The 27,419-nt window shown below is 47.4% G+C and overlaps 1 protein-coding gene across 1 annotated transcript in view; it reads left to right on the plus strand.

The window, feature by feature from the left end:
• The window catches only part of FBXO32 (F-box protein 32), a 30,055-nt gene continuing 3,764 nt past the window's right edge, over positions 1,129 to 27,419 (plus strand). The window contains 6 exon segments of the mRNA NM_001044588.1: positions 1,129 to 1,280; positions 7,168 to 7,280; positions 8,104 to 8,153; positions 9,264 to 9,356; positions 21,487 to 21,580; positions 22,429 to 22,613. Of these exon segments, the coding sequence (NP_001038053.1) occupies positions 1,165 to 1,280; positions 7,168 to 7,280; positions 8,104 to 8,153; positions 9,264 to 9,356; positions 21,487 to 21,580; positions 22,429 to 22,613 (651 nt within the window). The 5' untranslated portion in view covers positions 1,129 to 1,164.

Consider the following 27,419-nt stretch of genomic DNA (forward strand, 5'->3'; position numbering starts at 1 on the left):
CGCAGAACAGAAAAGGGTAGAGCGGTTCTTTGTAACAGAAGTCCAGTCCCCTAAGCCCTAGGCAGATAACCGGGCAGTCAGCGGGGCTGACACACCCCTAACCTGCTCCCTGACGTTATGGTGCCTACTCAGGCCCCGCAGATGCCAGTGCTGCTGGCTTAGGGTGTCCAGAGTGGGGTGGGGGACTGTCCCTGCTCTCCACTTCCACCGCTGGGACCAGCTGCCACCGAGCTTCCATCTTCTTCCTTCGCCACCCGGGAGACAGGCCTGCCTGACAGCAGACTCTGTAACAGTTCTGGGGCAGGGTGAGGTGGACGACTGTCCCGCCGCCCCACCCCCGCCTGGCGGTGTCCCCTCCTCCACCGGAGAGCGGGTTCTAGGTAGTGAGAGAGGCCAGGAGGCTGCGCCCCCGACCCCCTGCCGGGCTCCGGGCTCCGGGGGGCCGTGTCAGGCCCCCGCTTTGGCGGGGCTTGTCTGGACCCAGGGCTCGATTGTGACAGCTCAGGGTTGGGAGGAGAGCGGTCCCTTTTCCCCACCCCCGCGCCGAAGCGATCCACAAGCCAGTCGAGCCTCCTCCTCCCTGCACCTCGCCAGGCCAAGAGCTGCAGAAGGACGGTGTGCAGTTTCCCGAGCGCCCGGCCTCGCTCTCCCAGCTGCAGCAGCTGCCCTGGCGGGGGGGAGAAGGAGCGCGAGGGGCCAGGGGTGGAGGGGCAGTGGGCGCCCCGATCCGCAGCGCGGCTTCAAGTTTCCACCAGCGAGCGGTTGTGCAACAGCCAGAGGAGCAAGAGCCGCGGGCGCCTCGGAAAACAAGCCGAGCCCATAAACAAAGCCACGTGGCCTCCAGGCTGGGGGGGCCGGGCTAAGAGCAGGCGGCTCTTCCGGCAACAAAGAGCCGGGGCCAGCGGCCCGGGATAAATACAGCGGCCGGGACCTCAGCGCAGCACTCCAGCGAGCCCCGCGCGCCCGGCGACCCTCCACAGCACCCTTCGCGAGCGCAGGGACCCCGCTCCGCACCCCAGATCCCGCAGCCCTCCACACAGGTTCCCTGAAGCCGCTCCCTCACCGGCCCCAGCACCCCCGTCCGAGCATCCGCCCAGGGCGGCGCGTCCCCGAGGCCGCCCGGCCGGTCCTGTCCATCAGTCCGTCGCGTCCGTTTGCAGTGCCATGCCATTCCTCGGGCAGGACTGGCGGTCCCCCGGGCAGAGCTGGGTGAAGACAGCCGATGGCTGGAAGCGCTTCCTGGATGAGAAGAGTGGCAGCTTCGTGAGCGACCTCAGCAGGTGAGGGGATCGCCACCAACTTCAGCTACGCAAACACTCGGGCTGGTCTCCGGGAGTGGGTCGGTGAATGGGACGCAGGCAGAGCTGGAACAGGGTGAGAAGGGAGCCCCTGACTAGAAGGATGAGAGTGAATTGCCTGGGTTTCTGTAGAGGTCACCAGAGCACGGGATTCAGGGTATTTGGTTTCTTATTATTGTTCAAGGTCAGCGTCCCAAAGTGGGCATGACTCCTTCCAGAACCCCAGGTCCCTCTGAGAGTGTGACGATAAATGAGGCTCTTCTCCACAAACGCTCACAACTTCAGGGGTCCCCTGCCTTAAAAGACCCGTTGTCGTTCGCTTTGCGTGTGTGGGCGCCGGCGGTGAGCGGGCTGCGTGCCCTTCACCCTGGGGTGGCGCGGGACTCCCAGCACAAGTCTGGAGACGGGATTGGACACGGGGCCCGCCCAGAGCACCTCCAGGCTCTTCCCACGCAAAGGCGACCACAGAGTGGGCAGAGAGGATGAGTAACCAGGAAGGGGCGGCCAGATGGTCCCTGGGGCACCAGCGCTTTGCGGGCGGACTTTCGGAGCGATGGTAAAGACTCGAGGAGGCAGAGCTGCGGAGGAGGAAAGGGAGGCGGGGTATGAAACCCACACGAGCTCTCTGCTTCTGAGAGGACGAAGTCTTTGCACCTGTTTCCTCAGTGGCCCTTTTTGTCAGTTTTCTTTATATAGTGAGGGCACCCCCATTTCAAGGTATGCTTATCACCTGCAGAAAGCCCACCTGGAGCAGGTGAGCCTCTGGACTCAAGTCCCACCTGCCCTCTGTCAGTCGGGTGGAAAATCCAAAGTCCCCGGAGCCTGATGCTCTGCTTGGTTAATAACACAGAAGCCCTGATTAATGAGTTGGGTGCTCTGGAATCTGTCAGTCCAGGCCTCCAAGCTGCGCTTCCCAGTAGCTGCCATTTGATTCCCATGAGGAGGGCAATGGAAATGGGTCTAGAGGGGATCAGTGGCCTTGGGTGCCTTTTCCTAGGGCTTTTGGTTAAAACCACTGCTCCCCACCCTCAGCCCTTAAATTGACTTCAATGGAGAGAGTTCCCTAAGTGGGCCAGCTTCCCACTGAGAATGACCAGTGGTTGTTTGGCTGAGCCCTTGGCACTCAATTTTACCAAAACTATCAAGGAAAATATCACTATTTCCATGTACTGACCTTCAGAGTCTATCACCTATTTATGATTCATAAAGCATCACCTTTTGTCTTCCAAAGGGGGGGGGAAAGTATTTAATCTTGGGGGTCTGCCAGGAGGGACAAGAGCACATTGACCTTTATGGTAAAGGCACTTTGACCAAGTCCCTGAGGAGTCTGGGGAGCACCATACAGAAATCTTATGGAAAACCACATAATTTACAGAAAAAGACCAACTGTTGTCACTAGACTCTTTTAGGGACTCTAATTGCCAATTAGGCCTAAATTATTCTCCCCAGGCGAAAAGCTTCTTTTTATTTTGGTGGATTAGAAGGTTCCTCCCTTCCTCCTCATGCTTAAGAAATGAGGACCTAATATTTTGCTGCTTTATTTTTGTCTAACAGTTTCCAGAGAGGTGCAGCCACGATCTGCTGAGCTGTGTCGCGGCAGCTCACCCAGATGTAACTGTAGGATGCTCCTCAGTGAGAAACAGGCCATTGGATTCAGCAGGAGAGGTCTGAAATGCAGAGCCTCTGGTTCCTATAGACATTCACACTGTAGCTGTTCCAGGAGATAAGCTGGTACCATTCCTATTTAGAAGGAGATACCGGTGCCTTTCTCGCCACAGTGGGGGAGACCCGAAGCTGGTTGGACCTCACCACACAAGTGTAACCTAGGCTGGGGTCAGGTGGCTTCCCACCCCTCTCACCCCTTCCTGAACCTCCTTTCTTTCCTCTTTTCACAGCTTCTGAGCTAGAGCTGTCACACTACCCCCATCATCACAAATCTATATAGTGACCACCTGCGACTCTGAGTCAGATTTGAGGAATCATTTGGTAGCTCCTAGCAAAGCAGCTGGCTGTTTGTTTGCAGAGCATTTTTTCCCCCTAGCAATTGTAAACAGTCCCTTCCCTACTCAGCATGAGAAGCTTGCCAACTTCTTAAAAGCAGTTGGCCTTCTGAGACCTGGGTTTGTAGTCTCAGATATCCCCACTGTTTTCAGTCTGGTGATGCTTCTTGGTGACGTCAGGTTTGGGCTGAGTGCTGCCTACTCAGGTGAAGCTGAATGCCTCCCCTGTTTGGAGAAAACAAAAGGCAGGCCCTTTTGAAAGAGAGGGAGGGGGTGTGTGGAAGACAGAGGCCTGCAGAGGCCTCATGCACTGAACTCCAGGTCCACCTACCACTGTTTGAACTGCCTGAACAAGAAAGCCTGGCAGGGGGTGGAGGTGGTGGGGGAGGGTCAGCGAGGGGGCATTTGGTGTGTTCCAGCCTGGGGACAGTGTTTCATATTGACCACGGCTTATCTGCAGAGCACCTTCTCTGGACTCTGCTGACCGTTCTCTCTGGGGTCCGGGGGGCCCGGTCCTCTTCCAGCAGCAGACTGTCACAAACCCCATCGCAGCCACATGCCCTGAACTGAGATCGCGGGCGGATTTCAGATAAGCTTCCAGCAAGGCCCGTTGTGAAAAAGCTGCAACTACCTAAGATAAAAGAGGAAGGGCAAGTGTTCGTTTTGGGCAGATGAAAAATTCAAGGCAAGAGTTGGGCATGAACTGAGGTGGTGATCCAGGAATGCGTCAAGGAAGTGGTAGGGCAGCCACCTCGCACACAGCCTTCCTCACCAACTGCCCCCCTCTGGGCGCCACCCCCCGCCCCCATGAGTAATCTCATCTCCCAGAACCTGGGCCACTCTTCTGCAAGCCCACAGTCCTGCAGTTGAAAACTCCAGTGCTTCTTTCCAGTACATCTCAGGCTGAACCAGGAAGCAGGACGTTTACCTCGGTGCCCTGGATGAGTTAGTGCACAAGCAAAGAAAAATAACAGCTATGATTTTTATGAGTGCTTCCTGTGTGCAAGGCCCTGTTCTAAGAGCTTCATACCCCAGTCTGTTTGTTTTACCAGAACAGTCCAGGCACTAGTCCTGGGAGTCTGACGATTTGGGAATGTATTGGAGCAAATGCGCATAGAAATCTCACTGGCCTTAATCTACAACTAAGCCCTCTGGGGCAGACCATGGCTTTCTGAAATGGTCTGCTATCGCAAATGAAGTGAGAAATAGGGCCTTTTTTCCCCTCTTCCCTCCCTTTATCTCTGCTGCCAAATGGGCTTATTTTGAAATCTTTCACTTTTTCTGAAGTTGTCGCTAAGTGCCTTGGTATGTGTGTGATGATAGTCTAGGACTGAGAGAGGGCTACTTACTTCAGGCCTCTGCCTGTAAAAATCAAGATTAGTAAGAACTGACCATAAAATAGCAACTTACTGGTTATTATTGAATGTGATGGAGAAAGCAGCCTCTTTAAATGGTTTTGCTTGTTTAAAAAAAAAATAAAATTAAATGTCATCGTTCCTAAATGGTGGTGGCTTTTCTTGTTCAAGATTTCAGCTGCAATTTTCCACTGGCTTTGCATTTCTTTGAAATGGACATAATTGAACTCTCAAAATAGCCTCTAACTGAATATATTATTGCTTAAAAGAAAACATATACGCAGGCAACACAGCCCTTCCTTCCAGACCCTGCCTCTCAAGTCCAAAACTTAATGTCGAAGGGAAAAGTGCAGGGTTTCTCTTTGGTTAAAGCTTTTCTGCATTCTGCAGTGGGAGAGCAGCATCAATTATGTCAAATTCTTCTTAAACTAGCTTTGGAAATGAGTCACTTGGGCTTAAAGCAGGTTATTGTTGTTTCTGTGAGGAAAGCAAGTGCTCAGATTCCTTTGAGGAATGTTTTCAATTAGAAAAGAATAAGATGAAATATAAATATTTAACATCGCTAAGGAAGGGTCACAATCTATGGCCCAGGCCTTGAAAATGTTCTGCTGAACCTTAAATGTGTGATCGAGAATAAGACAGCTTCATCTTATGGTTCTCTATATGTGGAATTTGGGCTCTTAAGTTTTTGTTTATGGTGCATGTGCGTGTTTTCTTTAAAAATAAGCCTTTGTGTGGTATTTTTACACAAAATGGCCTGTGCTTTCCAAAGCTGTTCTCGGCTTTCGTACCTCATGGACCAGTCAAGTGACTTTCCATCTTTCTCCCTTCTCCTCAGCTTGGAAATTTCTTAAATTAGCTCTAAGGACTCACAGTTCTGCTCTGCCCCTCTCTGCCTGCTGACCTTGGCACAGTCAACTGACTGGTCACTGGTTTTATGCCCCTATGGTTGTGTAAGCAGATACACTCACGTGTGACACAGAGCTGGGCCCAAAACATTCACCCTGGGCTCCCTTGAGAAAGGGCTTCTAACAGAGGGTATTTCTGCAGTAATCTCTCTGAAACCTAAAAACATCCTGTTTCACTGAATGAAAAGGAGAAGGCTAATAATATTAGGAAACTCAATAAATGGCATTAGGCATAGCCTTCTAAGGGAAGATTAACAAATGACTGATTATCCATCAAGCCTGTCCCGATGGGTCCAGAAACACTGAGTATATTGTTGGTGATGTCACGTGTTAACATGTGAGCAAGACACTTATTGTACTTATTGACGTGCTGCTGCAGAGACCATTGTAGCAAAAGGATACTGGAAATTATTCCAACTCCTCTTTTCTCTTTGACAGTTTACATAATAAACTGGCTTCTAAGAACCATGCAGTGGAGAAACAACAGGTGTACCTCATCTTATCCGACAGATGTATGTCCAAAAAAGATATAACTCAAAATCACATTTTAAATTCAGCAGAGGAACTCAGAAAATTAAAGGACTTGAATATATGGGTGATGTAAGGAAAAAAACAAACAAAACCCCTAATTGATGTTTTACTGGTAGGCATTATAAACCCTGCCTTTCGCACGCATACCCCACGGGGGTTGGGGGGGGATCGGGGGGTCTATCTTCTCATTGTACCTCAGAGTACTTCAGATTTCTCCTGCATCCCTTCTGTGGAAACTCTTCGAAGGTTTCCTCTGAAATTCCATTGGGTAAAAGAACTCAGTCAGCCCCCCTAAATAACAGCTCGACCTCGTAATGGAAATGCGCCCCTGATCCAGGGTTGAACTGCACATCCTTTAGTGACCTGCGCCGCAGCCATTCTGTCTTTTCAGGCCTTATGAACGTATGGGTTGTAAATTCAGCTTGCTCCATGTAGGACTCAGGGCTTCGCCTCACAGCGTGCCTAGTGATAGGGAATTACATGAAACCTCAACCATCAGTTACTGTACACGAAACACCTAGAAACGCAGTCTGTAAGTCAGATGTTTGTCAGGGTTTTTAAAGACAGTTAAAAGCAGCATGGGTGCATTTTAAATAGGCGAACTGTATGGTATGTGAATTTTATCTCCACAAAGCTGTTGGGGTTTTTTGTTTGTTTGTTTGTTTAAAGCAACTTGGGGTGGGTGTCTTTGCAAAAGGAAGGCATCGAGTATTAGAGGGGTACTAGTCATCACCATCTCCCTCCCTCCCCCTCCAGTCATCATGTTTTGCTTAAAATAATGGTGCGGTGCCCTGCGTGGCTCTTACAGCATGCAGGGCTGTGTGTTCAGTACAATGGCAGACACTGTTGGGAAGTCAAAAGAAGCAGAAACCCCCGTCCCTGCCTTCCACGGAGATGGGGCAGTTTTCCATCCCAAGAGAGGGAAGTCGGGGCCAGTATAGGCTTCTTCTGAGTCATTATTTTGTTTTGTTCGAGGAGCATGTATGTTTGTGTTTTATAACCCAGCAAGCTATTTATAGAAACAGCTCATGTTAAAGTATAGCTGTTACAGCTCATGCCCTCTTGTTATTCCTAGTTACTGCAACAAGGAAGTATACAATAAGGAGAATCTTTTCAACAGCCTGAACTATGATGTTGCGGCCAAGAAGAGAAAGAAGGACATGCTGAACAGCAAAACCAAAACTCAGTGTAAGCCATTTGTTTTGAACTTAAGAAGAAAGCTGTTGGAGGATCACTGTGATTGGTTCTTTGAGGGGGGGAAAAAAAAAATCACACCTCACATGTTTGGCATCTGCTTTAATGTTGATGGTGTCATTGACAGAGGTTACTGGGACCTTTGCATGCAGAAACCTGGCTGTGCATTTTATGAGTGAGATTAATGTAGTCTTTATAGCCCTGTTTATAAGTCAGTTGTTAGTTGGGCTGTTTTTTCCCTGCTTGTCACTTATATTTGATGTAGTTACCAGTTCCAGTGTGTGCTTTCATTTGGAACTGTGTTTTGAGGCTTTGAAAGTAGATTTGTTTCTCCCTCTTATATAAATACCAGTAACATTTCTAGATGCTGTATGTAAGTATGAACAGAGGAGAAAGTTCTATTAATAAGCAGGAATTACAGATCTTTAGTTTATTCCATCTGTACTGCATGGTTTCTTCATTGCTATCTGTTTTATTTCTACTTTTTATGGCCTTGTATAAGTTGTAAGCTTGGCATTTAACACAAACTTGTACTCGGGTATTAGATTTTTTTTTTTTAATTTGGAGCTTTCGCATACTGAAGCAGAGTGTCAAAGACTTGAAAGGCTTCCTACAAAGTAAATTATCACTCCAGTATTTACACACTGCAGAAATTAGGCATTTGCATCCCCTTAGATTGTCGGCAGAGTCATTGTATTTGGGGTCAGAACTTTTTTACACTTTGGAAGAAATGAAAAACAAACATGTTTAAAGTCTTGGGCATGTTATAAATTTTAAATCTGTGTTTTTTTTGGGGGGGATTCTTTTGTCTTTATAGATTTCCACCAAGAAAAATGGATCTATGTTCACAAAGGAAGTACTAAAGAGGTGAGTACCCATCTGTTTATTAAGAAGTATGCGCAGCTTTATGCCTCCCCCAGCAGGGTGGCAGGGGCGAGATTGGGAAATAACCATTCATTCCCATCATGATTGTCTTCCTGGCTGTGTCTGGTGGCAGCTAGCAGCCCACCGCTTAACCAGCCATCAGAGTCTGGGGCTATAGAGAGAGACGCGAAAGTCACTAGGCTCCCCACTCATCCAGTGGGATGATGTGTGTAGAAGCGCTTTATAAAGATGAATAAACAGATCCATCTCAAATGTACTCTTATAAAACTCTAGCCTTTGTCCCAGGACAGTGCCTTCCCGTTGTTCTGAGATCTCTTTTAGACTTCACCTCGGTCCACTTTAGCCCTGGAAGGGTTAACCTCTAAATAGAGCAAAAATTCAGTGCCTGCCCAGCATGAGACCGCCCAGAGCTAGAAGGAGAAGGGAACCGGACGCTGGAATAACTACACTTGCCTGGCACTTTATAAAAGCCCTTTCTGTACATTTTCTCTCTGCATAGATAGCTAGGACACAGGCAGTAGGACAGAATGACAGACTTTCGTTCGCTTTCGGGGCCCTTGGAGAACAGCTAGTTCTCCCTGGGATTTGAGGCCTGAGATCAGCGATACACCCGAGACCACCCAGGTACCAGGAGCGGAGCTGGGCCTGAGAGTCAGGACTCTCTCCCCCAGCGCCTCTGCGTTCAGAGAGAAAAGACCAAAACTTCTTTGGCTTCTTCTTGAAGCCTTCAAAATGCTTCCGAGGACCACAGTGAGAAAAGCACTAGAGAGGCCAGGCAAGGTGGCAAATGGTGGTGACACGGGTAGGGCTAATCTCCTCCCAGGAGCATGTTACAGGGACTAACTCTTCCCTGACAAGCTGTAGGAGTGTATGCGGAGAACAAGGGCCCAGGAGGTCCAGGTCACAACTGAAGCAGCTGCCGGCTGCACTGTCCATCTCTGGGACTCACAGCGGTTCCCAGAAAGAGCCGATCATGGCTCAGGGAAGGAGCAGACGGCCACAGGTCACCTAAGACGGGCAGCAAGTTGTCAGCAGAGTCCAGGCGGACTGTTCTGGAGAATGACCTCTGCACCCCTATTTTTACACATTCAGCGCCATGGATACTGCACTTTGGGGGAAGCTTTCAACAGGCTGGACTTCTCGACTGCCATTCTAGATTCCAGAAGATTCAACTATGTCGTACGGGTAAGTCTCTGTAGATTATCCAGACGCTCAAGTTGAACTGTCTTTTCAGGCTGTCTTGAAGTAGTTTCCCCACCCCACCCCTAAAATTTTTTAGGCCCCTGGGGGTTTTGAGGAAAGCAGAAAATGGACTCCCAACTCCTGCCTCCCTCAACATATTTCAGGGATCCTGTTAGGGTGTCCCTGACATTGGCCCTGACAGACAGGGACTGCCGTGACAACATCAGGTGAGCCCTGTTGCAGGCAGCAGCCTTAGCAAGAGAGAATTCAGCAGCAAGCACATTGTGAAGCCTTTTGGATTGTTGTAAACCTTTTTTCCACCTCCTGATTGGTCTCACTATCCTCCTTCTTGTCCTGCTTGAGCTGCCTCGAGGTTGACCCCAAGGCATTCTTGGTTTAAGCCTCCAAACTGGACACATTCAAGTCACCCCAGAGCTTCTTCCCCCTCCTCCACTGCCATGTGCTAGTGATACTCAGTCCCAGGTTCACTTCAAGCTTGAAACTACCTATTTGGTCAGCTGCTTCCTGTTTTAATCCCTATGATGGAAAAAAGTAATTTTTTAATGAGCTTTAGCGAAATATTCATGATGAAGGCCGTAAAGCAAGTCAGGTCTAACCATGACCTTCAAGTCACTGATTCTTTTTTATTGGTTGATTGTTGCTTCTCCCCCTAAGCTCCCTTGCGTGTTTTTGTCAGTGGTCCAACCCGGGAGGTAGCAGCTGTTTGGGTTTTAGGATCAGAAGTAGGAGGGAATTTACCCCCTGTGGGTGTTAGGTGGCTGGGTTTTCATTTTCTTTTTCCTGGGTTGTTGTGCTTCTCGGTGCCGTGTGTCATTGAGTCAGATGATTGCAAAGGCTCAGCCAGAGCAATGACATTCAAGCCCCCTTGAGGCCTGGATCATTCACCTGTTATCTGGGTAGAAGCAGGCCTAGCAGCCCCAACTGACCTGATTTAAAAAAAAAAAAGCAGGCGTCTTGTAGGTTGAGAAGCTCTGAGCTGAGCCGTGACATGAGCAGACTGTCCACTCTCCAGCTGAGCCTTATTCCAACCCAAAAGAGATGAAAATAAGAGACTTTCTTGATGAAACGTTCATGTCACTCAATGTGACGCTGCTGCTTCTGGGAGGTCACTGTGGCCCGCAACCCAGTCCAGGCTGGTTGGAGTCTGGCCCGCGAGGATCTGGAAACTTGTCGCTAAGACTCTGAATAGTCTCCATCCTCCAGGTGTCAGAGGAAGACACCCAGATCTGATGTCTTCCTTCTAACCCGATCAGCACTTGGTTCGTTTTCAGACTGTTCTCCTTCCTACCGGTTTTCCCTTTTACGAGAAATAAGACAAAGTAAAGGAACAAGGATCCGAGCAGCGAAAATCTATTTCATGCCATTCTGTGCACTATCACCTTTTAGGCTTTCATCAGCCCTGTAACGTATAGGTACTTTTATCTCTGTGTACACACACCGAGGGACAGCGAGGTAAAATGACCTAAGGTCACAAAGCTACGTAAGCGAAGAAATCCAGATCCGAAACCTGGGCAGTCTAAAATCCACCCTCTTTAGCTGCTGCAGTGAGTGAGTTCTGTGTAAGCAAAGGACTGAAAGTAAAGGGCCTGGTGTCAGACCCCAGCTCCACTGTTTTCACGCTGTTTCAGCCTCTCTGACACTCATGTTCCTGCTGTGTGAGAAGGATTTAGAAGAACCTCAGCCTCACAGGGTAGCTGTGAAACTCAGTGCCATAAATGAAAATACTCTGCAGACCAGAATCTGTGAGTCAAAGTCAGCTACAAATATTGATTATTTCCTATTTAGCAAAATTATTGCTTATTCTTCCTGAAATGCCTTTTCAATTGGGGGATTAAAAAAAAGTGTTTTCCTACTTAAAAAAAATTACCTGGGGAATCATGCCCTTTGCAAGCTCAGCATAGAGAACTTGTGCCTGATAGTTTGTAATTGTAAAATACATCCTAAGCACATTCTCTTACCCATTAAGAAAGATACTACTGAAAGCTTGCAGCTCTTAGGTTCAGAAATAGGGGGAAAACATTTCTATTTTGGAAAGAACAGCCCTCCCCCCCCCTCCGCCCTCAAGTTAGAGACCTCTGCCGTTTGAGAAATGTTATTTTTATAAAGAGCTTAAAACATTTTAATGATGGGCACCATGTTTTGAGGGTTTTCTTCTAAGGAACTTAAGACATCTCAAATCCTCTTCTTATCCTTAAACCAAATTTCAAAGAACTCACTGTATGTTAGCCTCCTGTTACTACTTAGGCCTCAGGGTTTCTTAATACTATGTGATTCCTCTGTCCCAGTAAGAAACTGAACCAACTATGAAGCCTTAAAATGTGTTTAATCTTTTTAGAGACAAAGTTCAGTTTTAAAAAATATGTCATGTTCATGCTGGCTGTCAGTTTCAATAAAAGAAACATGCAGAGGGGGAAAAAAAGAGATGGCCAACACTCCTGCCTCAAAATGTTATGATTTTTATGAGCACAAAAATTTTGTGGAGCTTTTGGAATCAAAAATTTTGAATGCAAATCGGAGAGGTTCTTATTTGCACCTTTTCCTTTTTTTCTTTTTTCTTTTTTTTTTGTCTTTTGAGGGCTGTACCTGTGGCATATGGAAGCTCCCAGGCTGGGGGTCTAATCGGAGCTGTTGCCTCCAGCCTACGCCAGAGCCACAGCAATGCCGGATCCTTAACCCACTGAGCGAGGCCAGGGATCGAACCTGCAACCTCATGGTTCCTAGTCGGATTCCTTTCCACTGTGCCATGAAGGGAACTCCATGTATCTTTTCTTAATTGGCTTCAGACTACACTCATTGCCTATTCCCCTTTCTCTACATACCTCCAATGACTTAAACACAGGGTTTTTTTGGCCACACCTACAGCACGCAAAAGTTTCCAGGCTAGGGATCGAACCCATATCACAGCAGTGACAACACTGAATCCTTAACTTAGGCCACAAGGGAACTCCATAACACAGTTTGAACTATGGGTTTTAAAGAGGACTTAAAATCTTTAAAAGCAGCAATCTACCCATTTATGAAAGGCCGTTTAAAAAAAAAAAAAATAGGTTTACATTATGCCTCAAGACCAACACATTTTGGAAATTCCCCTGGGGAGCTGGCAAGAATTCAAGGGCTGGGCCAGTGGTGGGGCTAGAACTTGGTAACCATGAGAAAGCAAGTGCTGATTAACTCCTCCAGGACACAGAGAGGCCAGTGGAGAGAGGGAGCTGCCAGTAAACCCGACAGAATCGCCTGCAAAGCTGGTGCCTCTGGGGATGCCCACCTAGAGCGTCTGAGTTGGTTGAGGGTGATGCTCAGGCATTGCTATTTAAATTCATCCACCAGGTGATCCCAGGGTGTTTTCAAGTTTGCAAACCAGCTCAGAAAGGACTTGGGAGCTCACATGTTATGGTTTGCAGAATGAATTTTTAAACAAAACACACTGAGGCAGAGTGCAGGAGAGGCCTTGAATGCTTTAATGCCAGAATGATCTTTGACCTGATCCCCCAGCTCTCTCTGTGGGATGCGAATGTGGCCAAGTACATGGTAACCGCAGATGCTGTCTTCAGGCCAAGAAGGTCCTGGAGAACCTTCAATACTGGTTTCCTGACCTGAATGGCCTGACTCCTGTGTGCCCCCAGGTCAGAAAGGATAAACAAATGTTTGCAGCCCCAGGCTCTCCATCTGCCAAAGGAGAACTTTACAACCTACACCAAGGCACGTGGTAATTTTTTTCTGTGTTACCATCCTAAGTCCATTTGAACGTTTGCAACGAGTCACTGCATTCCTACCACCCCTAAAAATCTTTTCCAAGAACATGTTTTAGTTTAAGTTGACTGGCGGTTTGGCAAATGAAAGGCTGAAATATGGCACTGTGACTCAGATTTAAACCCAATGCCTTAAATTAAGGGCGTGCTGTTGCCAAGCCCCTGGTGGGTCGTGATGTGCTTGGGCAGCCTGGCCCCTTTACCAGGCCCCTCTGCCACAGTGACCTTGGATGAATTTGGTGTTGCATGGCCTTCCTCTGATGGAAGGCGGCCCCTGCCACCTGGGTCTTAAAGCTGGCAGTATCTTTTTCCATTGGTACTGAGAAGCTGGGATGGAGGGCAGGAGGCCAGCTGTCCCAAGGGCAACAAAATCAGAAGAACAGAGCCGTAAGCCCACCTGAAAGGGACTGACAGAAATGGCTGGGAACTGGGAGACTCCAGTGTGGAGTGTTACCAATGGGCCCAGAACAGGACCTGAAGTGAAGGCTGATGAGGCTGCCAGTGATTTAACCAAAGAAATGCTGCATCTCTTGGAATATTGAGCATTCTCAGCCGTACTAAGCATTTAGGCAAGCAGATCCTGCAATGTCTGGGTGCCCACTGAAATGGGGGACATTCACAGATCTTGAGGCTATGACCACAGAATTGGGGGAGTACATGCAGAAGCAGGGGACCTCCTGAAGAAGTGGGGGGTGCCCACACAATGACAGAATGGAATACTTGCAGAAGTAAGGGGTCACCCATAGAAGTAGGGGCACCCAGAGAAATGGAGGAAGGCTGAGGGACCAGAACAGTGGTGTTTTTGACCACAGACTCCTAACAGTAATTTAAGCATGTATTCTCCATTTATGTATAGTCATATGCCTATAAAAGGTGCTAATCATGGTACCCACCCCATCGTGCTGCTGTAGAATTAAACCGAATTTAAACACATGAAACGTTTTGGGACAGTGCCTGGTTCATGAGGAGCATCAGTTCTTACTGTAACGACCGTCATTTTTAGGGTCCTAATTACAGACAATTAGAAAACACATGAAAATCAATATTAAAGACAAAACAAAATACAAGCTTTTTACTGACTTTTCTACCTGATTTTCTTTGCCGTTCCACTTCAGAGACTAGAGGATCAAAAGTGTGCCCATTTTTGTATAAATTTTTTTCTCGAGGACTCAGAATTTAAAGATATCCTGCCATGAGCCCAGAAATATACTGTATACTAAAATTCTACCCAGTTTCTAGGCTAAGTCAGGTGCTCACTAAGCGGGGGGGGAGGATGGTCTGCTAAACTGGATGGGTGAGCTGAGTTTTCAGTGCCAATCGAGCAGACTTTTTCCCATCCAAGGAGAGATGTTCCTAAGAGAGTGTGATAATTGCTCTGAGTTGCTCTGGTTGAGGGTAAGACAGAGGCTTAAGTATCTATGAGCCAGGATCCAAAGGCCCCTTGAATCGACTAAAGGAAGGGCTTTCCAGTGACAAGGAGGTCACAGAACCCTCTGCTAGGTCCCATACATCAATATTGCTTCAGGTGAATGTTTTCTAATCCCCTAAACAGGATTTTTTTCTGTATTAAGTCCATACCATGTACCCAGTATTGCCACAGCCACTTGAGAATCCACTAAGACCTCACCCCTGCCTTCCAGTGATTTAACCAAAGAAATGCTGCATCTCTTGGAATATCTAGCATAGCCCAGGAGCTCCTGGGCTATGCTGGGGGACAAAGTAGCAGTAGCAACTGAGTTCTGTCCTATCTAGGAGGATGGAGGAAAAAGTACTGGAGGTAGCTTCTTGGAAGAGGCAGAACCTAAGATTCTCCTTCCATGAAGGATGGAGAGGTGGAGAGTTAGATAGAAGACTTCGCAGGAACAAATGGTGTGGAGCAGAAACCCAGACATGGAAAGAACAGAAGTGGGGTGGGTGGGATGGTGGGCCAGGGGCCAAAGGCAACGTGACATCCAACCTTCTAGAATCGGAGGGTAGAGGTGAGGAGGCTGGAGTAGACAGGGAGCCTGATTTAAGCAGGCTCATCGAGGCAAACAGCCTCTCTGATCAAAGCAATGGGAAGAGGGCATCATTCTAAGTTCAGGGTTTTCTGGGATGGATGGAAGGCAGATGAGAATACAATTAATCTGTGTAAACTTGGCCCTCGGTTAGAGAGATGTTTCACTTGCAAATAATATTTACCCAATCTCGACATGCCTGAAGATTATTAATGTAGCAGAAATGTTCCCTCTTCCAGCCTGTCAGTGTTCAAGCTCAAAGTCAGGACGAAACTTTCCAGGTTTTAATCTGTGTTATCCGTTGGATAAATAAGGGTCTTGGAAGTACACAGCACTCAGTGCAGGCAGAGGCACTGCTTGATAGAACCAAAGGTTTATTGCAAAAGACATGATATTCCTAAGGTCACCCCACTTGGGTGCAGAGCCTGTCATTAGACTGTCAAAGGCCACCTCATCTATAAAGCAGGAGGGAATTTGCATAAACCATCCCAGGTCCCTTCCAGCTAAACCACTCCTTGATTCTAAAAGACAAATTTGTTGTTAATACAAGTTTTTGTTGAGTGTCTGCCATGTGCCAGGTTGGGCAGCGTGGTAAACAAAACAACCCCTTCTGTCTTGAGGTTTCTATCCCAATGAGATGGACAGCAAGCCAGTAAATAAGAAATGTCAGACATGTATAAATGGAACACTGAAGAACAGTGAAACCATAGTGAGCTACAGAATAGTCTGGAAGGTCTCTCTGAGGGATGGGATGAAGGCAGCAGGTAAAGACATGGCAGGGACAGAGGCTGAGAGGTGGGAGTGAGCTGAGCCTCATCAGGGAACCAGAGCAGAGCCAGCACTGGGCAAAATGAAGCTGCGCAGGGAGTGAGGACCAGATCAGGGAGGACCCTGCCAGGCACGGGAGGGGGCCTGGATTTTTTTTTCCGAAGGGCAAAGGGAAGCCGTTTGAGGGTTTCAAGCCGAGAAGTGATGGGAGCTGATTTATTTTTATTTATTTTTTTTTTATTTTCCCACTGTACAGCAAGGGGGTCAGGTTATCCTTAGATGTATACATTGCAGTTACAGTTTTTCCCCCACCCTTTCTTCTGTTGCGACATGAGTATCTAGACATAGTTCTCAATGCTATTCAGCAGGATCTCCTTGTAAATCTATTCTAAGTTGTGTCTGATAAGCCCAAGCTCCCGATCCCTCCTGATTTATTTTTAAAAGTATGAATGATCTGATGAACCAAAGGGAAGGGAAGATAGAAAACCCGCCGCCTTTTCTGCAGGCGAAGTGAGATAAGAGGGCCCTCTCCCTCCTGCCCATTCATCTTCCACACACCGCTGCAAACTGTGTGTGTGTGTGTGTGTCTGTGTGTGTGTGTGTGTGTGTGTGTGTGTGTGTGTCCGCCTCGAGACTGGCTGCAGGATATTGCTTGCAACTCGATTTTTCTTCTGCTCAGTGAGTCTCAGACTCGCATGAGCCAGAGCTGCAGAGCAGGATGTGGTTTCGGCGAGCGGTGACCACTGTCCCCTCCTCCGAGAGCCCCGTACCGTTCCTGTTACGGCACAACCAGTCACTACAGACCAGGCCCGATTCCCAGGCGGCCCCCGCGGTAATGACCGCCTGGGATTCAGGAGGAGCCGAGCGCCCGCTGCTTTCCCTCCCCTGCCTTCTCCTCAAACCCAGCCGCAAATTACTGGCACCTGGGCTAAAATTTGCCCAGCGGAAAACAAACAGCCTCTTTCAAACAAGACATTTTCCCCTGCTTTTTCTCTTGTGGCTGGGGGGCAGAGAATCCAAGTGGCTAAGTCATCTTGATAAATAAATGGCCAGATACAGCCCCACTCCCCCAGGCACATGGCTCTCCTGACACAGAAATAAGGCTAATACATTCTGTCCTCCTTGGCCCTAGTGCCATACAGTACTGGTTCTGGGTCTGGAGAGTCACTGCTGATGTGGAAAGTAGATCTAAATGATTTACACAAAGCAACTGTCTCATCCTCAACGTGTTATTAACCCTTTCTGGGTATTATGTCTCCCTTAATGTGAAAAGCTGATTACCTGTCACAATGTAACACCGATAGAAGATTTCCAGACTGTTTCCCAGAACGCAACAATACATGATATTGCTTGTATTTTTAGAGTTTGGTCCTAGATGCAAATTTGATCAGCCTTGATAAACTAAAGTCCTTAAGCTATCAAAACACACGTTCTCTATTCGACACATCTGGGCCCAAGTCCTGGCTCTAGCACTCGCTGCTGCTGGTGTGCCTCTAGGGGAGCTGCTTAGCTGTTCTGAGCTGCGGAATCATCCTCTTTTGTTTAATGGAGAACCCACTTCATTGAGTTGCTGCTGAAGATTAAACGAGATCACACATGTGAAGTGCTTAACACAGTCACTGGCATGTGATAAACACACATTCTTGTTAGGGAAATAAGACTTCACGGCAGATGCAAATATGTTAAGTCATAGAATGTATCAGCATTAACTTTCATCAAGAGGGGGGCTCTTAACTGTATCAGAAACATAATAAAAATGACAGAAAGGAATATGAAAATTTGAAAGCATCTAAGCTTTTGGTTGACAACACATAAAATTGAAATACAGGGATTCTAAAGGTCTTTAAGCCATCTACGGATTCACTGTGCCTTCTCTGGTAGTAATTTTACCTAGTAATACTCTCTGTACTATAATAAAAATGAATAATTATTGAGTATATTCTTGGTGTCAGGCACTTGTTATAGGTGCTTTATGAACACATTTAATCTTCACAGCACTCTGTCCAGTAGGTACTATTAAGTATATTTTACAGATGGGGAAACTGAGGCCATTTGGCTCTGAAGCCCTCACCCCTCAACTCTGTATATGCTGTATCAGAAGTTGACAAACTTTGACCCAGTGGCCAAATCTGGCCCCCTGCCTGTTATTGTAAATAAAGTTTTATTGGGACACAGCCACACCTATTCATTTACATATTGTCCAAGGCTGATTTTGCACTATAGCTGCTGAGTCAAAGCAGCTGCAGCAGAGCCTCTCTGGCTCACAAAGGCTAAAAGATTGCCTCTCTGGCCCTTGACAGAAGAAAAAAGTCACAGAAAAGTTAACCCTTGATAGCAACTTTAAACTTTACTAAAAGATTGGTGCGTGGAAGGAGAAGACATAATACCTTATGATAATAAGCCTTGTATTTGGTACTTGCAGTGGGTTTTTACATATCTATTTCATTTAATTCTCATAATAACCCTGTGAAGCAGGTAGTCTTTTTTTGAAAAAATTTCCAATTTATAAATGAAGACATTTGGGTTCTAGGAGGTTAAATAACTTAGATGATAGACTAGACGGTAAACTCCGTTGAGTCTAGGGATCGTGTGTCTTTATCCGTGTCACCTACCACGATGAGGACAGACTGGGCACGCAGAAAGTACTTGCTCAGTGAATGACACTGTTAAGGTCACCCAGCTGGAGCATCTGGGTCTCCTATTCCAAGGTTCGCTCTCCTGACCCCAAGGCCACCTGGCAGTGAAAAGGACTTTCTCTTGTCACAAGATTAAACTGAGGGTAGCTGACGTGTCATTCTGCTGCCAAGTGACTGATCTTTGCAGCTGTATCTTTCTCATCCTTAGTCAAGGATCATCTCAGTCAGACCAAAGGGCTTTTTTGTTTCCCCTCAACTGCGTATCCAATTTTCTTATCCTTGTGATTGGTGCATTTTTAGACAGGATTGAAACTGAGGCCATCGGGAGATGGCAGTCACATGGCATCAGGGTTTTGGATGGATTTCAGGCAAAGCTCTGCCCGCCCTCCTCCCAGCGCCCGGACCCACCTCCCACCCCCTGATGAGTCATGGTGCACACCGGACTGCCCTTCCCGGAACCGACTCAAGACTTTTGTTTTCTTTCATCCCGCTTTGTGCTGGTCATGTGAGGCTCAGGGTATTAACAGACCATTGGCTGGGCCTTCTGAATCTTGTTGTTGGTCCGGGAGATAAATGAAAGGTTTAGCCAGTCCCTTTGTGCCATTTTTCACTCCTCTCTTGACTGTCATGTGCTGGTTGGTGTGAGAGCAGAACCTGACAGGGAGTGTGGTCCCCACCCGTGGAGGTGGCCTCTGCTGATGTTCTGACTTCTTGCCTCTCTCCCTGGGCCTTGCTCAGCTCCTGACATCCAACTGGATCACCAGCACTGATCTTAATCTACCAGCCTCAGCCCTTCTTTGCCGCCTCCCCGCAGGCAGATGACAGCTCTCCGTGCATGATGTGTGAGGGATGCATCAGCCAGGCAGGAAAAGATTTGGGGTCCTTTTTTTTTTAACTTGGAGTAAAACTATGTTCAGGAAATTAAAAGTCTGTATGTGGTTTGACAGTCTCCTAAGAGGCTCCATGGGGACAAAATTTTTCAACAAATGCCTTGGAAGCAGAGCTTCTTTGAATTGCCTGGGGCCTTGATCCAAGAGTTTCAATTCTTCTCTGCAGCCCAGTTTTTAAAATGTCACTTTGCTGGTTCCCTCAGCCTTGATCCTAGCACCCAGCACAGTGTCACCCTTGGTGTTTACTGACCTGAAGTGAAGTTGGGCGGGGCCTGGCCGGTAGACGAAACTCCCCCGGGAAGTTTCCTAGGAGCAGAGATTCAAGCTTTAACCTCAGGGAGCTCTCGGTTCTCTAAATCCAGTTTACTAGGTCTAAGGCAAGTTCTCCCTTGGGAGCCTGGTGGGTTCTGGTGACTGTATGTTCATTTTATATTAACCTCTTTTGTTTGATGAACTCTGGGAAAGTATGAAGTGTGTTAAGAAGGATCCTGCTGAGCCCTCTCACTCCTGGTGGTAAAGTTCAGTCTCTTGAGCCTCACGCTGCTCATCTGTTAACTGGGCTGAACTACATGATCCCCTGTTCCAGCCTAAAGTTTCATTTTTCCAACAACAGAATTCTTTGATTTTTTTTAAATCTTGCCACACCTGTAAATAATTTTGCTTTTGAAGGGAAGAAATATTAAGAGTGTACCAACTTAAATTACGATCTGTATTTTTTTTCTTTTTTTTTTTTTTTTTGTTATTTGGCCATGCCCATGGTATGCAGAAGCTCCTGGGGCAGGGACCGAAACCACAACACAGCAGCAACCTAAGCTGCTGCAGTGACAACACCAAATCCTTTAACTTAACTGCTGGGTCACCAGGGAACTCCTTTATTTCTTTTTGTTTGGTGATAACAGGAGTGGTGGAATGGGACGTATTCCTTCGATAAGCCAACTAACCTTTATCTTCTACTTAATTTATGCCAGGCACTGTGTAAGGGCTTTATGTACATTTAAAGGTCTCATCAGAGCTCCCCAGTGGTCTAGAGGTTGGGATTAAAGTCTCACCAATCTTGGAGACTCTAAGCATTACAAGTACAGAAAAAGGAGTTCCCATCGTGGCTCAGTGGTTAACAAACCTGATAGTATCTATGAGGATGTGGGTTCAGTCCCTGGCCTCGCTCAGTGGGTTAAGGATCTGGCATTGCCGTGAGGTCACAGACACTGCTCAGATCCTTTGTTGCTGTGGCTGTGGCGTAGGCTGGCAGCTACAGCTCCAATTGGACCCCCTAGCCCAAAAACCTCCATATGTCATGGGTGAAGCCCTAAAAAGACAAAAAAAAAAAAAAAAAAAAAAAAAAAAAACCAAGTACAGATAAAGAACTGGGGCATCAAGAAATTCAGTGATTTGCCCAGAGTCACAGAGCTAATAAGTGGTCAAAGCAAGACTTGCATAGAGGCTAAGAGCTACAAGGATCCTAGCTTCTAAGTAGAAATATATATATATATATATACACACACACACACTATGCATCCCTGAATATCTCTCTTCCTGTTACTAGTTTCTTTCTATAGAAAGTTAAGTGCAATGAAAGAGTCTCATTAATAGACATTTTTACTGAACACTGTAAGAGCAGATATCAGGATAAGAATCGACATATCTTTGCTGAACTTGAGCTTTTAGGTGCTTTGAGAGCCAATGGGGAGAAGTTCCAGTTGGGGTAGAATTCCCGCTGGGAGAGACCGTGTAGAACTCTAGCATTCGCAGGTCATAGGAGGTTTTGTTCCCTTTGGAGAACCTCAGCCTCCCTTGCTGAAGTAGGACAAGTAGAATGAATTAGCCTGGCTGAAGCCAAACTCTTTATATTTAAAAGAAAAAAGCCATTAAATATTCAGCCTGGTTCCTAGGTTTTGAATTACCCCCATTTGTCTTTCACTTGGAGCATCTGCTTTTTATTGCATTGTGGCCCTGCCTGCCATTTATCTCTCCCCGTCAGTCTCTATCGACGTGTCATGTGACTCAGAAGTGAAGATTAGAGGAGAAAAATATCTCTGTAGTCTAAGCCTGGCAACTTCTATTTTTATCCACAGCTGTTGGAACTGATAGCGAAGTCACAGCTCACATCCCTGAGTGGCATTGCCCAAAAGAACTTCATGAACATTTTGGAAAAAGTGGTACTGAAAGGTGAGCTCTCTCTCACACTCTCACCCCTTTTTATAGGCCTGGGGCTGGGCCGATGGATTTTCCAATGGCGTGGACATGTCATTAGATTTAAGGACGTATGAGGGGATGGAAACGAATGGCTCCAGATGCATTTCAGGGGTGCCAGAGTCCCGTTTGCAAAGGGGGACCACTCAGTGCTCACGATGATGGGCAAGGCCATCCCCCTCTGTCCTTGTCCCGGGATCCTCCATTTGCCCTGCCCTAAGCCTCTTAGGCTTCTTCAGTGCAGGCACATGTCCCAACCTTGGCTACTGAAACTCTGGATCCCGAATTCCTAGAAAATTGAACAGTGTACCAGGCAGAATCAATTCACAGTCAATTAGAACTAGAAGGAACTTGACACCCCTGCCTCAACTGGGTCACTGTACGTACAGGACAAAGAGTGACTTCCCCACAGTCGCACAAAGAGTCAGCCAGACTGGATTAGAATCCAAGCTCCTAAACCCCCGTGCTTCTACCACTGATCCCTTAAAAGAGACAGCACTTCTCGGCCAAAAAAGCAAAAAAAAACCCTGATTTCAGATCAGGTGAGCCACTGGTGCTGGTGAGACAATAAAAAGAGAAAGCGTCTTTGTAGAAGACAGGAGAGGAGGACAAAGAGGGACTGAGCTAATGGAAACTCTACCCAATAACCTCGAGTGCAGAAGCTCGGCCAAGTGTAAAACAAACACCAGTGAGAAAGAAAACCGTATCCCTAGTGGGCGTGCCCAGGTGACAGGAGCAGAAAAGAGAAGGAGAAAGAACCCCTTGTAACATATGGAGTGTTCTAGTATCCTAACTGTTACTACTTTTTTCCTTCCCCACTCGAGTGCTTGAAGACCAGCAAAACATCAGACTGATAAGGGAACTCCTCCAGACCCTCTACACGTCCCTGTGCACACTGGTCCAGAGAGTCGGCAAGTCCGTGCTGGTCGGGAACATTAACATGTGGGTGTATCGGATGGAGACGATTCTACACTGGCAGCAGCAGCTGAACAACATCCAGATCACCAGGGTAAGAGGAGCACCCAGCTGCCTCCTCGCAGGACCAGCTCTGGTGGGTTCCTCTGCTGAGAGGCCGGGCAGCCTCGCCAGGACGTCAAACCCGCTCTGGTGATGCAAGAGTCCCCATCTCATGCTTTCTACTGGGGCTGAGGACGGGCTGAGGGACTTGAAAGCGAGGATGGGAAGAACGGCTTGACAGAGCAGGGTCAGGATATACGAACAAAGAAGGGACCTAGACAATGGAAACTCGACCCAATAACCTCGAGTGCGGCAGCTCAGCCAAGTGTAAAATGTGGTGGGAAAACTAGAAACTTGACCTTTGGGGCCGAGCTGGCTATCCCACCGAACTCTTTAGGGAGATCTGGAGATCTCTGCCCATTTCCTCTGAAAGTATGAGTTTCTTTAAGCTTTACTGCCTTGAACACAGCAGAGCCGTGATGACAGTGGCCTGGAGAATAGGTATCAGCCTTTTAAAACTCTAGTTCCAGGAGGTCACTGGTGGTACAGCGGGGTTAAGGATCCAGTGTTGTCACTGCAGGGGTTTGGGTCTCTGCTGTGGCATGGGTCCGATCCCTGGCCCAGGAACTTTCATATGCCATGGGAGCAGCCAAAAAAGAAACAATAACTTTTTAATACATGAATAAATAAAACCCTAGTTCCAATTATTAATAATTTTGACAAAGGAAGCCTATGGGTAAAAACAGTAATCATAGAGATAGGAAAAGAGATGAACAGTTCACACTCAAAACAAACCAACCCCTAACCCCCCGACGTTACCAGCTAAACTACTGTCAGTGGTTTCTTTTGGCTTTTAAAACATAAGTTGGTCCTCGACGCTTGTCCTCTTACCCGTGCACAGGAGGGCTAAAGCACACCAAAAACGTGAGAAAGATGCTGGCGTAATCTCTGAGGCTCCCTAATGGACAGACACACTTAGGCAGCTCACGTAGCACTCGGCTGACTTATCTAATCATGGACCACGGCTGTTTTAAGTGGTTCCGGGACCCAGGCTGATAAAGTTTGGGTCTGCCCCATCTCTTGAGAAAGAAGCATGAGAAAACTGCTTTGGCTTCTCTTAAACAATTATTTCACTACATGAAGTTTGCAAAGTGCGTGTCCTTGACTTTACTGTTATTAGCCTCTCCGTGCCTTAGGCTTTTTTAAACTCTGAAACAGAGGGAATAATTAGAAACTTCAGAGTTCTATGTGTTCCCAGCACCACAAAGGGTACAGCACACACACACACACACACACACACACACACACACACACAGAGGCACCTGTGAGTATACACACACACATACACACACACACACACACACACACACCGTGATACCCAGCCAGTGATGTAAATAAGCAAGTCCCATTTGTCCCAAGGGCATCTTCTTTTCAGAAACTTGGAACACCCACTTAGATGGTCACACTTGCCCAGAACTTGCCTCGGGTCTATCTGTCCACTTCCCCAGGAGCCCCCTTGGCCCCATCTGCCCACGTACCTTGCCTCTCCATGGGCTTATGCCCCCAAAGTCCCCCTTAGTTGATCTACAGACTCTCTTGGAGGTACCCATTGTAGTTGCTTACTACCCTTTGTGGAGTGAGGAGAGAGTGGGGATCAGAGAGGCCCAGTGACTTTCCCTAGTTAACACAGCAATCAGGGCCAGAGCTGAGGCCAGAACCCTGGGCTCCTTATTCCTAAAATGACCAAGCTTTTAACATCGGTTGTTTCTAAACTTTTCTTTCAATCCAGCTTTCTTCCCACTATTTATTCAATGATCCAGCTTTGTGCAAATCTTTTCAATCCAGTGAAATCCCATGCAGGACAGATCAAACACTGAAGTTCATTTCACAGTCCCCTCTGCTCACAGCAGCCCAGCCAGGCCAAGCTAGCGTGCACACTCTAAGCCCGGTTCTGCTTCAGCTCTCTGCCTCCCCGACCTCTAATCTGTGGAAGCCACTATCATCTATCATCTTCAGAGCCACTGTTATGACCTGAAAATTTCTCCTATGTGTATTCCCTTTCCTGTCTCCATTCCCTGGCCTACACGCTCCACAAAGAAAGGGCATTACCGTCTTGTTCCCTGCTCTACTCCTTGTCCCTGGCACAGAGCAGAAGGCAGGCAATACATCTTAGGTGCGTGAATGAATGACTGAAGAGCGTCTCCTCTCACCACCTGCCTGAGGAACTTGTTCAATGTTGAGAGGCACATGGTTGGCGAACACTGCCTGGTGTTACAGAGGCGGATGACAGTTTCCCAAGGGCAGGATCTGGGGCGGGTTATTTAACTTCTCTGGGCCTCACTTTCCTCATCCAGAAAAGAGGAGCGACCAGGCCTACCTCATAGCCCTGGAGTGAGAGTTACAAGTCAGTGTATCCAAAGCCTCACAACGGGCGTGAAACGTAGTGAAGTACTGTAAACGCATCAGCTCTCAGTATCATGCAGGGCTCACTCTGTGGCAGACACTCTTCTAAGTCCTCTAATGTATGAACTCACTCATCTAGTGCGTGGCTGTAAGCAGGAGGCATTACTATAGCGAATATTTCCTGGCACCAGAACTCAGTACTCCCATGCGCTGTCTCATCCCCGCCACTCAGCGACACTGGAAGGGATGCTTTTCCTCATTTTATAAAGTAGAAAAATCAGGCTGAGTGGTTAAGGATAATGTGGCCAGGCCTCCCCACCGGTAAGACGTGGGTTGAGCCCTAGGCCTGCGAGCAAAGGCTGCGCTCTGCCCGGCCACACCCTCCTCCCCACCCGCCTCGGCTCTGAGAGCAGCGCTGAGGACCCAGGGAGCCCCGAAGAGCTTTTCACACAAACGCCCAATTCTCAGAAGAAAGGAAGATCAAGAGAGAGGAAGAGAGAGAGAGATTTAATTACTTCAGTCTGGACTGTATTTTAAAATTTAACTTTTTAGCGGTTTGGACCAAAGAGAAGTACGTTATTACATGAAAATGTTAAGGTGACATTTACAGTAATTGCTCTCGATTTGCCAAAGTCCTATCAGTATCTTCCCAGCACATAATCTTGTTTTCCTTCAAAATATCCTATCTAATTCTGTGGAGCCAATTTTCATTGGCGAAAATAATTAATAAAGAATGAAGCAGGGAGTTCCTGTTGTGGTGCAGCAGAAAAGAATCCGACTAGGACCATGAGGTTGTAGGTTTGATCCCTGGCCTTGCTCAATGGGTTAAGGATCCAGTGTTGCCATGAGCTGTGGTGCAGGTTGCAGATGTGGCTTGGATCTGGCATTGCTGTGGCTGTGGTATAGGCTGGCAGCCACAGCTCAGATTCAGCCCTAGCCTGGGAAGCTCCATATGCCGCAGGGGCAGTCCTAAAAAGCAAAAAAAAAAAAAAAGAATGAAGCAGGACAGGGAGAGAGTTTCCATCGTGGCTCAGCAGAAACAAATCTGACTAGCATCCACGATGACGCAGGTTCGATCCCTGGCCTCGCTCAGCAGGTTACAAGATCCGGTGTTGCCATAAGCTGTGGTGTAGGTCAGAGACACAGCTCAGATCTGGTGTTGCTGTGGCTGTGGTGTAGGCAGGCAGCTATAGCTCTGATTCGACCCCTAGCCTGGGAACTTCCATATGCCATAGGTGTGACCCTAAAAAGCAAAAAAAAAAAAAAAAAGAATGAAGGGGGAAACTAATAGAACTGGCCTGTAGGGGGGAATCAAATAGAATCACAGTGTGCTCTGAGCAAGGCAGGGCTGGGAGGCATGGGAACAGGGGAATATAAAAAGATCTTACCTAAATTCTTTTTCTTCTGTATGTTTATATTCAAAAAGAAGAAGGCACACAAGCAGTTAACCACTTATCAGGAGTAAGGACTCAGTATGGGGTCTGGGCAAGGATTCTGGAAAAGTTCAGGTTTGAAAATTTGAGAGTGAATTCTGCCAAGTGGACTTTAATAGGAGCTCATGTAATAATTGGCCTGGGAGTTTTAACCAAAAAAGTAGATGCTTTGAAGTGCTGGAAACAAAAAGAAAATCTCATGGCAGTTTTATTGGCTCATATGATCAGCAGCGGATGATAAATGACAAATAGGTCTAGGGCCTTCTGCAGTCCGGCAAAGTCCTGAATTCTGCAAACAATTGAAAGTTCCACCCAGCAGCCTGAACAATATACACTGTCAAGTCAGACACTTCTGACGAGTTAGGAGGCTGAAGCTACTCCAAGTCTGAGATTGCTGGAGCTGGAGGGAATCTGCAGAGACTCCTAAACAAATTCATTCTGGACACAGGGAAACTGAGGCCCAGGTTTCCAGAGGGCACTTGGGATCCAGATCTGCTTGTCCATCCCACGTTCCTCCCAGGCACCTCCTATTCTTCTCCATCGTCCAGCTTCCCAAGGCGCCCTGCCACTGCCCACCTGCCCTCAGCACGCCTGTCCTGCTTTTCAGGGACAGGGGAGGGAACTGCTGAGATTCTGCATGCCCCTGGGGTCCTGTGGGTTCTAAGTGTGATGTGCCTCAGACAGAATTTAGTTCCCTAAAATTTAAAGTAGGGAACTCGGTACCCATTCCCAGAATATTTTCCCCTGAGCTCAGGCGAGGTTTCTTCATCCTGGTTGGGTTTTCTTGTTTTTTTTTGTTTTGTTTCTTTTTTTTTGTGACCTCCAGAGATGATAGAGCACTGAGCTAAAAATGTCAGTACAAATTCAAGAGCTCACCCAGGACGAGCATGGGAAGGACAGAAAGCCACAGTCTCGAGTGACTTGTACTGACTTCTTATCCAGATGGCAGCAGCCAGCTGCTGTTTAAGAAACAGCAACAAATAGGATTGAGGACTTTCTGTACAGATTGTCCCCTTAGCACT

Source organism: Sus scrofa, chromosome 4 (assembly GCF_000003025.6).
Source record: "Sus scrofa isolate TJ Tabasco breed Duroc chromosome 4, Sscrofa11.1, whole genome shotgun sequence".
Lineage (NCBI taxonomy): Eukaryota > Metazoa > Chordata > Mammalia > Artiodactyla > Suidae > Sus > Sus scrofa.